Below are 14,457 nucleotides of genomic sequence, written 5' to 3'. Positions count from 1 at the left end.
TAAATTAGCCTTTGACCTGTCCAGGGTACACAAATGATGGGTCCACTTCAGCAGGGGATTGATAACTCCAGGCTAACTACAATACAGGATAATCTTTCTACAGCCTCAACACAAAGGTAAAGGAATTGTATGTATCCCAGTCCCGCCTGGAGTCTGTCAGCGATGCATGCTAGCATATTGTTCCGGTTATTCATAAATAATGCCTATGGCTATTTGGGAGGCCTCAATCTCGATACTTCAAAGCTTTGCAATACAAGGATACCTATATTCTTGTTTGCAGACAACACAGTTTTGCTGCCCTCTCTATTGGCTCACTCTATGTGGAAGCTAATCAATGTTTTCATTGAATACTGTAAGGTAAAAGACCCTGATAATTCATGTTACTAAAACAAGGATCATTACCACAAAGCATACCCTTCATCTGAAGAGACCATTCAGTGTTAATAACGAACCTTTGAAATGTGCCTATGACATTTATTATTCAGACAGATACTTCATTTTACACTTTTCTGCAGAAAGACAAGCTCCCTTAGCAAAAAGATGACTGATGCTCCATTTCAAACCTATAGTTTGTCCTAGTGACGCAGTGCCACTTACAGACTGACCTGGTGTCTGGATTCCTACCTCTGGTCTGCCCGATTAAACATCTGCAAGACTAAATGGAAGGAATTGAATCCTGAGTGGTTGCCCATTTTGCGGCACAGAAACCAGCAGAAATTTAAGGAATTACATGTCAATTTTATGTTACTTGTTTTCTGCCCATATTTATAAAGTAGGTAGCCATTTTGTTGTCCTGGCATGGCTTACAGCAATAAAGTTTGCAGTTACGGAGTTGCATAGCCTTAACTTGTAAAAGTAGACTTTAAAGGGGTTTGTGATTTCGCTGTGTGTACCATACATAGCTCATAAAACATCACCAATTATGAAGACGAGATGGGAAAAGTGGTTGAATAAAGTGAACACGCATTTAATGTAGCAAAAGCAGGTGACTGTAGATTTTAGTTGACATCATGAATTTATTAAATATTTTTACAAGATTTTTTAATGAGACAGTTGAATCTAGTCTAGTAAACGGGAGGAGCATGAACAAGGTAGTAGAACTGCTTTACTTATGTATTTTTACAGACCTTCATATATCTTTTTCTTTTTTTAATGGTACTGTTTCACATTGCAAAGACCTGGGGCCGTAATATGGAAAGTGTCATGGGGCGCAACGGACTTGTGCGCTCACTTTGAGCGCCCGGGGCACTTTGGTATTAGTGAAAGGGCTGCAGACACTTGTGCGTCCCCTTCAGTAATACAGATAGCACTGGCGCACATAGAGCGCCAGCTCCATCACCAGAGGCTGCTTCCTCATTTGCATGGGGGGGCGCGGTCCCATGCAAATGAGTGAATCGCTTTTCCTCTGTGCCTGTGCCATATTTTAGATATGGGCACAGAGGCAAAGAAGCTGTCAAGAGGCGCACTTCCTAAAAGGTGGCGTACTGTCAGTGTGCCCCCTGATGGAAGCCCTCTAGAGGGGGATACGAAAGTCCTATGGACCCCTCTAGACATCCACTTGCAGACAGGTGCAGTCACTCACTGCACCCACCTGCAACGGGATCTCCCTCCCATCTTAAAAGTGCGGGTGGGTTGCTTCTTGCACAGTGAAACACGGAGCTGCCGCTTCAAAAGCGCTCTGTCCTTCACTTGAATGCACTGTCCCCATGCAGCACGACTTTGTGGCCGCCCTGGGCGCAGCACATTCATGGATTAGGGCACACTTTCCCTGTTTGCACCCGGCACACCTGTTTGAAGGTGCGCCATGGCACAAACAGGGAAAGTGCGCCCTAGGTGTAGTAGAGTCCCTGGATGGCACAGTAAAATGGTTCCAGGATGACATTTTGATTTTTACCAAGAACCAGGTGGAATATGAAAGGAAGTGTGTGTCCGATTAGAAGAATAATGTTTTCTTTTTGGAACTGGTGAAATACAATCTGTACAATGCGTAGGTTGACTGTCTGGGGCATTCCATATCCACCAGTGGTGTCTTTGCAAAACATTGCATAGTGCATGCTATCGGGGAAGTTCCAACACCAGACAGCAAGGAAGTTTGTTCAGAATTTTGCAACTCCTATGGAACCTATGAGAAAGCTTCTACGAAAAGGGGCAGAGTGCCAATGGGGCGCCGACCAACAAAATGCCTTTGAAAGGGTCAAAGAACAGATTGTATCTGCGCCTACATTAAAACCTTTCTCTCTGTCTAAAAGATGTATAATTACAATGGGTGCCAGTGCATATGGATTTGGTGCTGCCCCCTCCCAAAAGCTGCGAATAATGACAGCTGGGCGGTGATATATGGCTCAAGGACACTGAGTGAGGCTGAAAAACGCAATCCAGGCATTAGAGAGAGAACTTCTTGCATGCATCAAGGCGATTAACCATTTCAGATATTTTATTTGGAGTAGTAAATTAACATTGCACACAGATCATAAACCCTTGATACATATTCTGTCCTCAGGGGGAGCTTTGAAGACAACAGCTATGATTGCGCTGTGTGTGCACTGCAGATTGCCTGTCTCTTTCACCTTGTGCAAGTCATGAGAACCGAATTGAGCATGATGAGGAAGTGGATAAGGTTGCAAACTTTCATGGGGTGTGTGCTGTGGTGGAACACAAAATGACCGAAGTTGTTTGGATCTCATCAAATGATCGGGATGAATCTGTAAAACTTGTCAGGCAGTATGTTAACGAAGGATGGCCCTAAAAACCTTGCCCCTCTTAACACACTTTTCACCACATTACTTAGAAATCAGGTGGTTCTCCCCAAGGATAAGTGTGTTTTGACTGAATGTGTTTGCGCTTTGATTTTACAAGTTAGTAATCAAGGCCAGTGGCCACATGGGGTTTCCTTCTTTGAAAAATCTTATCAGGTCAAATATGTGGTGGCCACATATGGAGGCTGACACAAAGCATTATGTCAGGAACTGTGGAGATTGTATGACAAGTACCAAATGCTACAAGTGTTGCACACCACCTATGCATCCTGTTCAGTGACCTAAAAATCCTGCCCAGTTGCATTGGTGTCGGTTAATGGTGTACAGTTGAGATCATGTGAGATGGAGTTTTTATAAGCACACAAAATCTCAGAAGTTTCTTATTTTTTGTATGATTCACAATGTAACCGCCAAGTTGAACGCTTCAATCGCTATTTTAAAGATAGTGTCATCTGGCCACGTCCAAACACAAACCTGTAATCCTAACTGTACGAGAGAGGTTGTGATCCTCCAGGATTTCAGTGACTTGTGAAAGTCCTTTCCTCTTGTTGAAAGGAAGGCTACCTTTGTCTGGCATTTTCCCTTCATATCTCAGAAATACATTTTTCCTCAAGGAAAAAAAACAATTGTATAGTTAACTATCAGAGAATCTCTGATAGAGTGAAATCTTATCAATTGAGGTCTAAGATATGATAAGACAGGATTTGATATAAAGCATGCTTTCAAGCCCCATGAATTCAGAGTAGGTGCATTGGTGAGAATCAGAATCCCTGGTTACGTTGAGGAAGGATGCTCAAAATTTACGAACCTCATAACAATTGATGGGATTATGTGGATTTTGAGAACAATCACTATGACACTATAAGTGATTTTATATGTGAGGGTGATAAGAATTCTGTGGAGGTTAGTGAGCCTAGGTCAGAGCAGTCTCTCATTGGTAAGGACACATGATTTGAATGACTACTCTGAAGCAACAGTTGAGCCACAAGGAAATTATGAATCATCTGATGTTTCCAACTTACAAAGGGTAAAGTCTTCTGCTGGAGATTTAGAACTGCTTCGGTGAGGATTATGCAGGAATGATATATTTTTTTGTTTTTCTCTTTTCCATTTTCTCAAAAGTGAAGGATATGTTGTATTTACTTATGTTCAAACCTTCATATACTGATTTATGAGTGTACTGTATAGCAATTTTCCTTGACCTTTTCCCCTGCTCCCTCTTTTCCATCTGCCTTTCCTCTCTATGTATGTCTTTAGAATATTGGGCCCTTAGGCATTCGGTGGTGACAGTTGGAGACCTTATTGGGAATGAGGCTCTTCTCGTATGTATATACTCTTGTCTGTCTTAAAATAAAGCTTGTTACTGTTTTTGATGTTCTGTTCTGATATATGACAAACCTTGTTGTGCATTATGTCCCTTTCGTGTGTGCTTCCACTTTATGATGAGTCCTGCGAGCATACCAAACTGGCTGAAAGCGTCATAAGCTTCAAATAAAATAGATAGAAACAACCTCATTAGTTGAATAAAGTTGTTGTGTGAGTTGGGTTGAGATGGACAGTTATAGTGTCTTGGAGTTTAGGATGCCACAAGCTGTACTTGATTAATGTTCTTTCAATGACTTTTTTTTTCTCAACTAGATGAAAATCAGAAAACATCTTTTTAGTTCATTGCCACTCTGGATGAAGCATGTATCAGAAGACAAGCTCCAGACCTTTGCAGAGGCTTTTATGATACAGCATTTTGATCCCGAAAGTAGGCTGAAGAACCAGGAGCTCTGTTTGAGCATCGTGGACGGTCTTGTCCAGGCTATGAAGCTTCCCAGTCCACCTCAGTACTGCTGGAGCATCTTATGCAAGACAGCAGAGAAGATTTTTACAGTTCTGCCAAATAAAATTCAGGTAAACAAACATGCAATCAGTTTCTTTTATTAAAGACAAATGGCAATTTGCTTCTCCTTTGCTGTGTTTGATTGCCATGCTTCGCAGTAGGATCCTCCTCCTGTCGAAGTTGTTTGAATTATTAATAGCGCAATATTTAGACAATTGCTTCTCGACTTTTCTCGATATGTTAGCTGGTATTTGCTCTACAAATTACTTCAAGTAGGGTGGGAGAGATGGAGACGATGTTGTGCAGTTAACACTGCCCCAAAGTTCACATTAACCCAGTGCGTGGTGTGCAAAACACAATAGCATTGAGAGCCTGGAAGGTCCCAGCTCATGCAACAGCAGGGGCGGAGGGTGGGGGGGGGGGTGGGGGGGGGCAGAAAAGAAGAAAAACAAACAGAGATGGAAGGGAGGCCCGGCGGGGGAATGGTACTCAAGAATGGTTGAATGAGAGAAACCAGCAAGCGACCTCCCCTTTCATCTCCGCTTTGTCAATTAAGTTTTACTTTGCAGAGCATTAACCCAGCTTTGTATCCATCCTAGGTGGATAAAATAAAGATATTTAATAACTTCACTGATTGACTAAGCACCCAGAGCCCACCCTATAGTAATTTTTCACAGAGAATACATCGAAAAGATTAAGTCACGTAAATTAATGTATTTCTTCAAATATCAATTGTTTTATATAGATTTAAGTTGTGGGAACTCACATGTCCTTTGAGTGGAGATGAAAGGAGAGGCCGCTCGCTGGTTTAATGCGCAGTCTGCAGAGACTATTGTAGCGGCACGGTATAGCGTCCTAATCTCCTATTCCTAGATGAACGTAGCCTTTCCTCCGCTGCTGGACTGATAAATTAGCGGCACATAGATGAGGAATCTTACTAAAGTGTTCGATATGATTTTTTATTAAAACTCATGCTATAACCAAGAGAATCAGCTCAGTTAATGAACAAACGTGTGTATTGTGATCATCAGAGCTTTTAGATGCCCACTGGTGCCCCTTTACCCATACTTTAAATGTTGTGTTATCCCACACGCACACTCTTTTCTTCTATCAATACCTGTGACAGAGGCTGGGAGTCCCAGAGAGCCTTAGTGCCAAGCTGAGTGGATGCTTTCAAGGTCCACCCCAGCTCGGCGAGCAGTTTCCACATCTCAGACCTTGCAGAGTGAACTCGGGAAACATGCTGTGTTCCAAGCAAAGTGGACGTCAAACCGCACACACACACCTTCCTTTTTAAATGGAAAAGTTCTGTTTTTATCCGAAATGTCGATGCTGTTCAACCTGTAGTTTACAATTAGTGCAATGCATGCCAGTGGCATGATTTAAGAGGAAGCGTGGCGGCCGTGAGGCCGGCACCCCACTGTTCTTAAGCAATATTTAACAGGCGGGCACGTGCATTAAAATAATTCACGCCTATAACAGGAATAGAGTTGAAAAAAATACATTTCCAACTTTCTAGTCACATCATCATGGAAGCACCAATGGGGGTGGGGAGGGTGTAGGGAAAGTAGGAGGCAGCTTTAGCCCAGGAGAGAGAGCGAAGAGCAGCTGTTCAGAATAAAAACAAGCTGCGAGGGGTGGGAGGTGGTGCTGTTGGAACAGCATGAGAGATTAAGTGAACTGGGAGCAATAGCCAGGAGAAAGTGTACATACACAGTAGTGCATTGAAGCAAAACATTTGGCCCATAGTGAAATGATTCCTGTAGCAGGGGCAGTCTCCAAGGTGGAACAAAACAGCCCAAAGGGGGAACAAATGTATACTATTGACCATCGAAAACAAAGGAATTTGTAAAGGCAGACGAAGAACTGATGGAAAGCACTGGGTATGTTTAAAGCCCATAGACTAAATACAACAGGTCTCGAAGACAGCACGTGCGCTGCCTAGAAGAGACCTAAAAATGGACTGCCTTCTGATCCTTGTCTGTCCTGTAATTGATGGCATGTTTTCAAATTCATGTTTTTGCATTGTTATTCAGTTTGTAGCAGGGTTTCTCATTGACAGAACCAAATTTTCATTTTGCAACAAATGTTCGACATGGTCAGGACCCCAGTGATTTCCATTATCACCAATGCTAAGTTGGGTATGACTTGTAATTCATTGAAATAGTTGTACCTGATGTTCTCTGACAGACCGCTGTTGTACAAACTGGAGATTTGACACATAGGGTTTAGATTGGCCAATTCAGAGAACTGTTGGCATTAAGATTCTGGTTAGAGAATTTTTGAATTTGCATTGTCATTCTAAACCTTGGTCCCATCATTTTTTCAATTGGTGTAGTTGAGTAATCTCAGATAAAAAAAATATTTTAAAGAACATGATCCTGTAGAGTTGCCAGTCGGATATTAGTGGTATGTTAAAATAATGTTTCCCATCTTTTCTGTCTTAAGTGTATTCCCTATGGGGAATTAATATGGGGTCTTGCTGCTGTCACCCCCAGGTGTATCCTGTACAGGAGATTCGTTCAGCTGGTGTGCTTTTCTTCCACCCCACTGTGTTGCTTTCACTCATGCATTACTTTTCTCTTTCCCCACCGCTCCTCGTTTCTTCCCTCCACCCACTCCTCCGTTGTCCCACATGCCCATTATCCTTTAAAAAAGAAAACCCTTTTTGGGGCCACTTCCTTTTAATTTTTTTTACATTGTCTGATAAGAAATAGTGCTGTGTCATTTTGAAGGAGCATATGCATAATGGAGCCTGCCTAGATAAAAGATGCAGCATCCCCAAAAGGCTGTGGCAAATCCAACAGACCCCAAAGGAGAGACCTATTGGGCTTGACAATGCTGGTTTCTTTGGTTATGGGTGAAATCCTTCTAGTTGTTGCAAAATGTATGCTTGAATTCCTCTCAGTTGTCCTGATTTTCTTGAGCTTCTAATTTGGATCATATTTGATAAGCAAACATTCAGGTAGCTAAATAATCTATACCATCGCTCTCTATCCCTCACTCTCTCTCTCCTTTTTTCTTATCAGTAACTGAGCTCCAATTTCCACTGCCTGAGACTCTCACACAAACACAAACGAAATCTGTTTTCCTCTTTGTTACCACTACTTTCTAACACTGCATCCAATAATGGTCTGTTGCTTGACTCTGCACGCACCCCCATCATCTCAATTTACATAGCATTCGAAGGAATGTAATTTGCAATTTCCTGACCCCAGCATCCCCACAATACTGTTGTCGACCTTGTGAATTCTAACGTGTGGCCTTTATAATGATATTCTCATAAAGTAGTTGACAATATACTAATTCTAGATTGAGGGATATGTCTAATCTCAGATTCTTCAGTTTTAGAATTTCAGCCAGGCACCAGACTGGATCCGAAGGTTTTCGTAACAGTGCTTTGGCTCAGCGCTAGGTGGCGCAAGACAGTTCCACGTTAACTTTGTTTCACTCCTGAAGTGAACAGTAGATCTGCATATAAGCGCCACTCCTGTGCACCAATGTCAGTTCATTTCTTTCTCTGCCTTAGAACGCAGCTCCGGAGTGCTGCTCCCATTTTTTGTATTTCCATTAACGCAATCCAGTGTGCAAGGAAAGATGTCCCCACCTAAAATGACAGCGTTCAAACCTTGTCATGACTGTTGTAAACAGATGTACGTGATGGATCCGCATGAGGTTGTGCCTCTTGTGTTTAGGAAAGACTCCAAGTCATGCAACGAATGTTCCCCATCCCAAAGGCAGTTTGAGACCGTGAAGCAAAGTTGTATGTTGCTGAACATCGACAGATCCCCTTTGCGGTTGAGGTCTTTAAGTAAGTCGGAGCCCAAGATGAAGCTACAAAACAAGAAGGTGAATTGGGACTTGACCCTCATCCTGCCACCCTCTATCTAAAGAGAAGTCACGAGGCCACTCAGGTGACACTCGTTATCGCTCCCGATCCCCAATTGTAGAGCTGATCCCACAATCGATTACAATGCTCCCAGAGTTCTACGGGCCTTTAGCGATGCTGCAGCAGGTTAATGTCTTTAGGGAGGACATGCTGTGAATTTTCAACACTCTCCCAGGTCCTTTAGCATACATTCAAGCGTAGGGGATCCTCAGGGGCCACCAGTCGGGTTGCCTCTGGCAGATTTGTCCTTGGTGCGGTTTGAGGCCATCAAACTCATGTCAAGGTCTGCACTGCCTACAGTGCTGACTTGCATTCCGGCCCCTAGATGTGTGCCGGTCCCTTCTCCTTTGACGCCCATCCTGCCATAGCCAGCAACGGAGTAGAACTCTCTGACGACTCCAGTGTCTGACCCCCTTTCTGTATCTATCTCAAATCCAACCAAAATTATGCTCTGATATCCGGCTCCCATACAATCTGTTGTTTCTGACAAAACACTTAGGCTACCATGGAGGTGTCTGCAGGTGTTCATAGTTCCCCTGATACAGTGTTGATCTCCGACCATGGGCTGCCAATGAAAGAGAGCAGTTACATTGCTGTAGTTATCAGACATGCTGCTGAGGTCCCGAATTTACAAATGTATTCTTATGTTTTTTAGGCGGTATCCCACACCTGAGAGTTTGGAGGTCCAGACTTCCATCAGCAAGGTATAAATACTAATTTGTACCCGAATTAGTCCCCCAGACTGTGAGCTGAAAGAAATTGTTGCATTTTTAAAAAGAAATGTTCTCAGATGGTCTAGCCTGAGGTAGGTCAATAGCAGTTTCTCCTAGGCCGGTATACGACTGCCCTGTGGGACTTAACCAGCGAAATTGTGGGGGCGTGGCTACGCGGGCCAACGAAATGGCCGCCTGATCGTAGAGCTCCGCCGGGCGAGAAATGACCGGGGCCGTTCGCCACTGATCCGGCGCTGCGCTGGGGACGAATTACGCCTGCAGCCGATCCTTGGAGCCTACTGATGCAGCCTGCCTGATCTGGAGGACGGGGGACACCGTGGAAGGTCGGAACAGCTGAGTGGTGCTGCGGCCGGCTGCGCCTCGCGGGCCGTTACGTTGCAGCTGCGGAGTGCCTGGTGAGTCTCCTGATTGCCCCCTTGCTGTCCCCCTCGGCCCTAGGGCCGCTGTAGTTCTCTCCCGGGTCCGCTGCTCGGCCCCGGTGGTCTCCGTGGGTGGAGGTGCGGCCCCTCGGTGCGTGACCGGCACTTGCGGCCTGGTCCGGCCTTGGGAGCCGGGGCCTCGATTTTTGGGGACCGCCGGGTGGGGCGGCGGCGAGCGGGGAGCGCGGGCGGCGGGCTTCGGGGCTGAGGGGCGCTTGGCGAGGGGTGTGGCCGGCGGGCTTCAGGGCGCTCTGCGAACGGCCTGGCGTTGCTGCACTCGGTGGGGGCCTACCTCCATTGCCCCACCGCTACCGTGCACCCAAAGACCTGCACCTGTCCCCCTGCGGAACTTGGCCTCCTGCGCTCCTGCAGATGCGGTGGCCCTGTTTGGCTGCCGCCTGTACAGCTTCTTGTGACCGACGCTGGCTACCTGACCTGCGAGACCTTGCCCAGCTGAGTTGCCTTTGCCTCGAGGCCTTGCCTACTTGGTCCCCCCGCCACACCACCTTTGGCTGCCTGTTTTGGTGGGCCCCTTGATCCGCCGGCTGCTGCCGGGTGGCTGCCACAGCCGCCTGCTGACCCTACTTCTTGGCCTCTGGCGCACTCCTCCAGCCAGATTCATGCCCTGCTGTCCTGTGTGCAACCGCCTTGGCGACTCGTGGGCTCCCGCAGCGTGAGTCAGCCCTGGGACGGTGGACCGCCGAGTACCCCTGCTCTGGTCCCGTCCTACCCGCCTTGCTACTGGGGTGCCCGGACACTGTGCTTGACTCTCTGGGTGCCGCTGTTGTCATAGAGTCCTGTGCCACTGGCGATTTGCCCGCCACTGCTTCCAACATGGTGAAGAAGGATGTTACCCAGAAGCGACTTACCTTCAGTTCAGCACCCGTACGTGCTTCTGCAGCTTCGCCGGCGGCGGAGGTAGACACTGGGGGCCAGTTGGCAGCGAAAGACACTGCGGGTATGGTTGCTGAGATGATGGGTGAGATGAGGGCTGGATTCAAGGCCTTGGATTCTCGTTTTGATACCCTCGAAAAGAAAATGGCGGACATGGGCGCGACGATCCAACTGCACGATAGGCGTCTGGACCTGGCGGAATCCAGAGTTTCCGACCTCGAGAATGGTGCGGCGTCGACGTTGAAAAGGTTGGAACGAGTGGAGAAGATCCTTAAAGACGTCGCAATTAAGAACGAGGATTTAGAGGCGCGCAGCAGGCGCAATAATATCCGAATTATCGGCGTGGCGGAGACGACAGCTACCGGACGCTTTGACACTTTTGTGGAACACCTCCTGATCGAACTTTTTGGCCGAGACACGTTTACCGCTGGCTTCGTGGTTGAGCGCGCTCACAGATCGCTGGGGCCCCGACCTAACCCTGGCCTGCCGCCCCGGCCCATTATTGCCAGGCTTATGAACTTCAGGGACAGAGATGCGGCGCTGAAGGCTGCCAGGGAGGCGGGCGAGGTTCGGTGGCAGGGAGATGTGCTCTCTTTCTACCCGGACTTCACCATCATGGTCCAAGATGCACGCCGTAAATACACTGGTGTCAAAGCTGCCTTGCGCAAAATGGGATTGCGCTATGGCATGCTGTATCCTGCCAGGCTCCGGGTGGACGTGGACGGCAGGTTTCGCATTTTTGACTCTCCTGCGGAGGCACAGGAATTTTGTCGAGCCTACAAAAACAGGGGGTCCCCTCGACAATCTGATGTTGCTCAACAGTCTCCGCCGCACACTGACTCGCAGGCTAGTGCTGACCTGTTTGCCGAAACCGGTCAGGGCTGACTTAGCACCTTTCCATCTTCTCGATCCGGAGTGTTTGCCCCAGTAATCTGCATCTGATACTACTGTTCCTATTTTTTTACTTTTGCAGTGCTTTTTCATACTTGCTGACATTTGAATGTTGCCCCGGTTGTGGTTCTTGCATGGCGGAGCGTCGCCTACCCCCATGGCGCGAGCCGCATTGTTTTTTTCTCTAACATTGTCTTTATTTTACAGGTACATTAGTGGACAACTGTTGTTGTTTGTTGCTCTAGGTTGTTTCCGGAAGGGTGGGTTTAGCCTCCTTGGGCTTGAGGAGTTGCTGGGTGGTGGGTGGTTGGGATGGGCTTGTTTATGCTTTGGTCTTGTTGTTTGTGCATTCGCACTGTTTTTCTATCTAAGTGATGCCTTTTTTGCGATAGGGAATGGCAGGTCCGTACACGCATGTTTTCTTACGATTCCACCGAGTTTGAATGGCTAAGTTAGGGCAGCAGCCTGGTCCTTCCAGGCTCACCTCCATGTCTTGGAACGTCCGAGGTTTAAATGATACGAGGAAAAGGCGACAGGTTCTAAACTATGCAGCGCGGCATGGGGTGGATGTCCTATTTTTGCAGGAGACACACCTAGTGGATGCTGACTCTTCCTCCTTTGCAAAAAGCTGGGGCGCGCACAGATTTTTCTCTAGCTATAGCAGATATGCAAGGGGGGTTGCAATCCTGATACATCGACGTGTTCCATTCGTGCTCTCAGACAGCATATTGGATGTAGATGGCAGATATGTTGTGGTTACGGGTGTGCTTCTGGGCTTTAAGGTCACCTTTGTTGGAATATATGGCCCCAATTCGGACTCCCCTGCCTTCTTCCGGGGACTTCAGGATGTTCTGCTGAGATTAGACACTGATATGATGATACTGGGGGGTGACTTTAACCTGCTCATGACCCCTGCCAGGGACAGCACCTCCTCTTCCCCGGATTGTAAGCCCCGCTCCCGTGCTGTGCTGGCGGATGTGTGCGCTCATTACTCACTGATTGACATTGAGGCCCGTTTGCATTCCACCTCACCCGTCTACACCCACCACTCGGGGTATCACAACACTAGCACCAGAATAGACTACTGGCTCCTTTCCCCAGGGGTAGCCGGTTGGGTGAGTGACCATTTGACACTCCCGCGCACTCTGTCTGACCACTCTCCCATAGTGCTGACCCTGCTCATCCCCAGGTTGGGAGGGTACGAGAAGCAATGGCGTTTTCCTGGCAGGGCGTTAGCTGACCCGGTCTTCAAGGAGGACATTCGCACTGCCATAGAGGAGTACTTTGAGTTAAACGAGGGCACAGTGGACACTTGGGCTACATTGTGGGAGGGTTTCAAGGCCACCATTAGGGGGGTTTGCATCAACAAACATGTAGGGGCTTTGCGCGACATCCGTGCCTCCCTGACCCGTATTGAGAAGGACATTGCCGCTTTGGACACTAACACGCTCACTGACACGGATGGCGGGGTGGAGGCAAAGAGGTTGGCACTGCTGCAAGAGTTCAGAGACACTGCAGACAGAGAACTGACATATCTCTGCACACAACACTCGGCTAGGCAGTATGGTGAAGGAGACAGGCCTGGCAAGCTCTTGGCCCATCTGCTTCGTCCCCCCCGCCAGGCTTCATTTATCTCGGACATGGTAGATGATCAGGGAGCTCGTCATCAGACCACCCCTGCCATCTGCGATGCCTTCCTATCCTACTACAAGGACTTGTACACCTCGGGACTATCGGCTGACTGTCACGACCCTGGCCCCTATATTAACGAAATCTCTATGGTCTTCCTGGAAAAACACATGCAGGACTTTCTGGCGATGCCTATTGAACCGGACAGCGTTGTGGAAGCCATTGATGCATTGAAAAGCTCGTCGGCGCCGGGGCTAGATGGCTTTTCAGCTGACTTCTATAAGGAGTACAAGGAGGAACTGGTACCTCGCCTGATTGAGGTGTATGCGGAGTCACTCGAGACGGGGATTCTGCCACGCACATTGCGGGAGGCCGTTATCATCTTACTCCCCAAACCGGATCGGGACCCCACTAGGTGCGGTTCCTACAGGCCCCTTTCCCTGCTCAATCTTGACTATAAAATTTTGGCGAAAGTCCTTGCTACCCGACTATCTTTACTTATGGAGTCTATCATTTCGCCAGCCCAGTCCGGGTTCGTTCCCCATAGATCCACCTCCTTTAATCTGCGGACGCTGTTTTCTGTTCTTCACAAAATTGAGCCGACTACGCCGGCAGCTGCGGTGTTTTTAGACGCCGAGAAGGCATTTGACACCTTAGAATGGTGGTTCTTTCTATCTGTCATGCACCGTATGGGCATGCCGTCCTTGTTTGTCTCCACGGTCGAGCTGCTTTATACTGCCCCCAGAGCGAGACTGCGCCTTAATGGCACGCTCTCTGATAGCTTCCCTCTTTCCCGGGGAACCAGGCAGGGATGCCCCCTGTCCCCTCTGTTATATATTCTAGCCATGGACCCTTTGGTACGTCATTTTCAGGAGCGCCACCTGCACCGCGGGCTCCAGTTCCGGACAGGCCCGTTACTCGTCTCCCTCTACGCTGATGATACCATTCTGTATGTCAGGTCTCCGGAGACCAACCTGTCACCTTTGCTGCTTGAGGTGGAACGCTTTGGGAGGTACTCCGGTCTTCGTATTAATTGGCATAAATCTGAGATCTTTCCGCTCACCCCCTCCACTGCTCGCTGGGACTGCCCGTTCCCGCTGGAATGGAATACAGACTCAGTGAAATATCTGGGTATCCACATTCATCTAGAAACGGTATCCATGATTTGTCTTAACTATGGGCGGGCGTTGGACTTTCTGGAGGATAATATTGCACGGTGGATTCGCCTCCCTATCTCTATGGCCGGCCGTATCGCCATAATTAAAATGATCATTCTTCCCCGCTTTCTGTACTTATTTAATAACATACCGGTCCCGCTCACTCGGATTTTCTTCACGCAGCTCCGCTCATTGTTGTTGCGGTTAGTGTGGGGGGATAAAAGGCCGCGAGTTTCTTGGCGCATTTTAACGCTGCCTTA

At 47.7% G+C, this 14,457-nt stretch overlaps 1 protein-coding gene across 1 annotated transcript in view; it reads left to right on the top strand.

Annotated features, from left to right (window-relative positions):
• FOCAD (focadhesin) overlaps positions 1 to 14,457 on the top strand; it is a 1,210,644-nt gene that overhangs the window by 1,072,169 nt on the left and 124,018 nt on the right. The window contains exon 40 of the mRNA XM_078675948.1: positions 4,395 to 4,655. Coding sequence (XP_078532074.1) covers positions 4,395 to 4,655 — 261 coding nt within the window. The remainder of the gene's footprint in view (positions 1 to 4,394; positions 4,656 to 14,457) is intronic.

The sequence above is a fragment of the Lissotriton helveticus genome, chromosome 2_1 (assembly GCF_964261635.1).
Source record: "Lissotriton helveticus chromosome 2_1, aLisHel1.1, whole genome shotgun sequence".
Lineage (NCBI taxonomy): Eukaryota > Metazoa > Chordata > Amphibia > Caudata > Salamandridae > Lissotriton > Lissotriton helveticus.
This window is presented reverse-complemented; position numbering and strand designations above follow the sequence as displayed.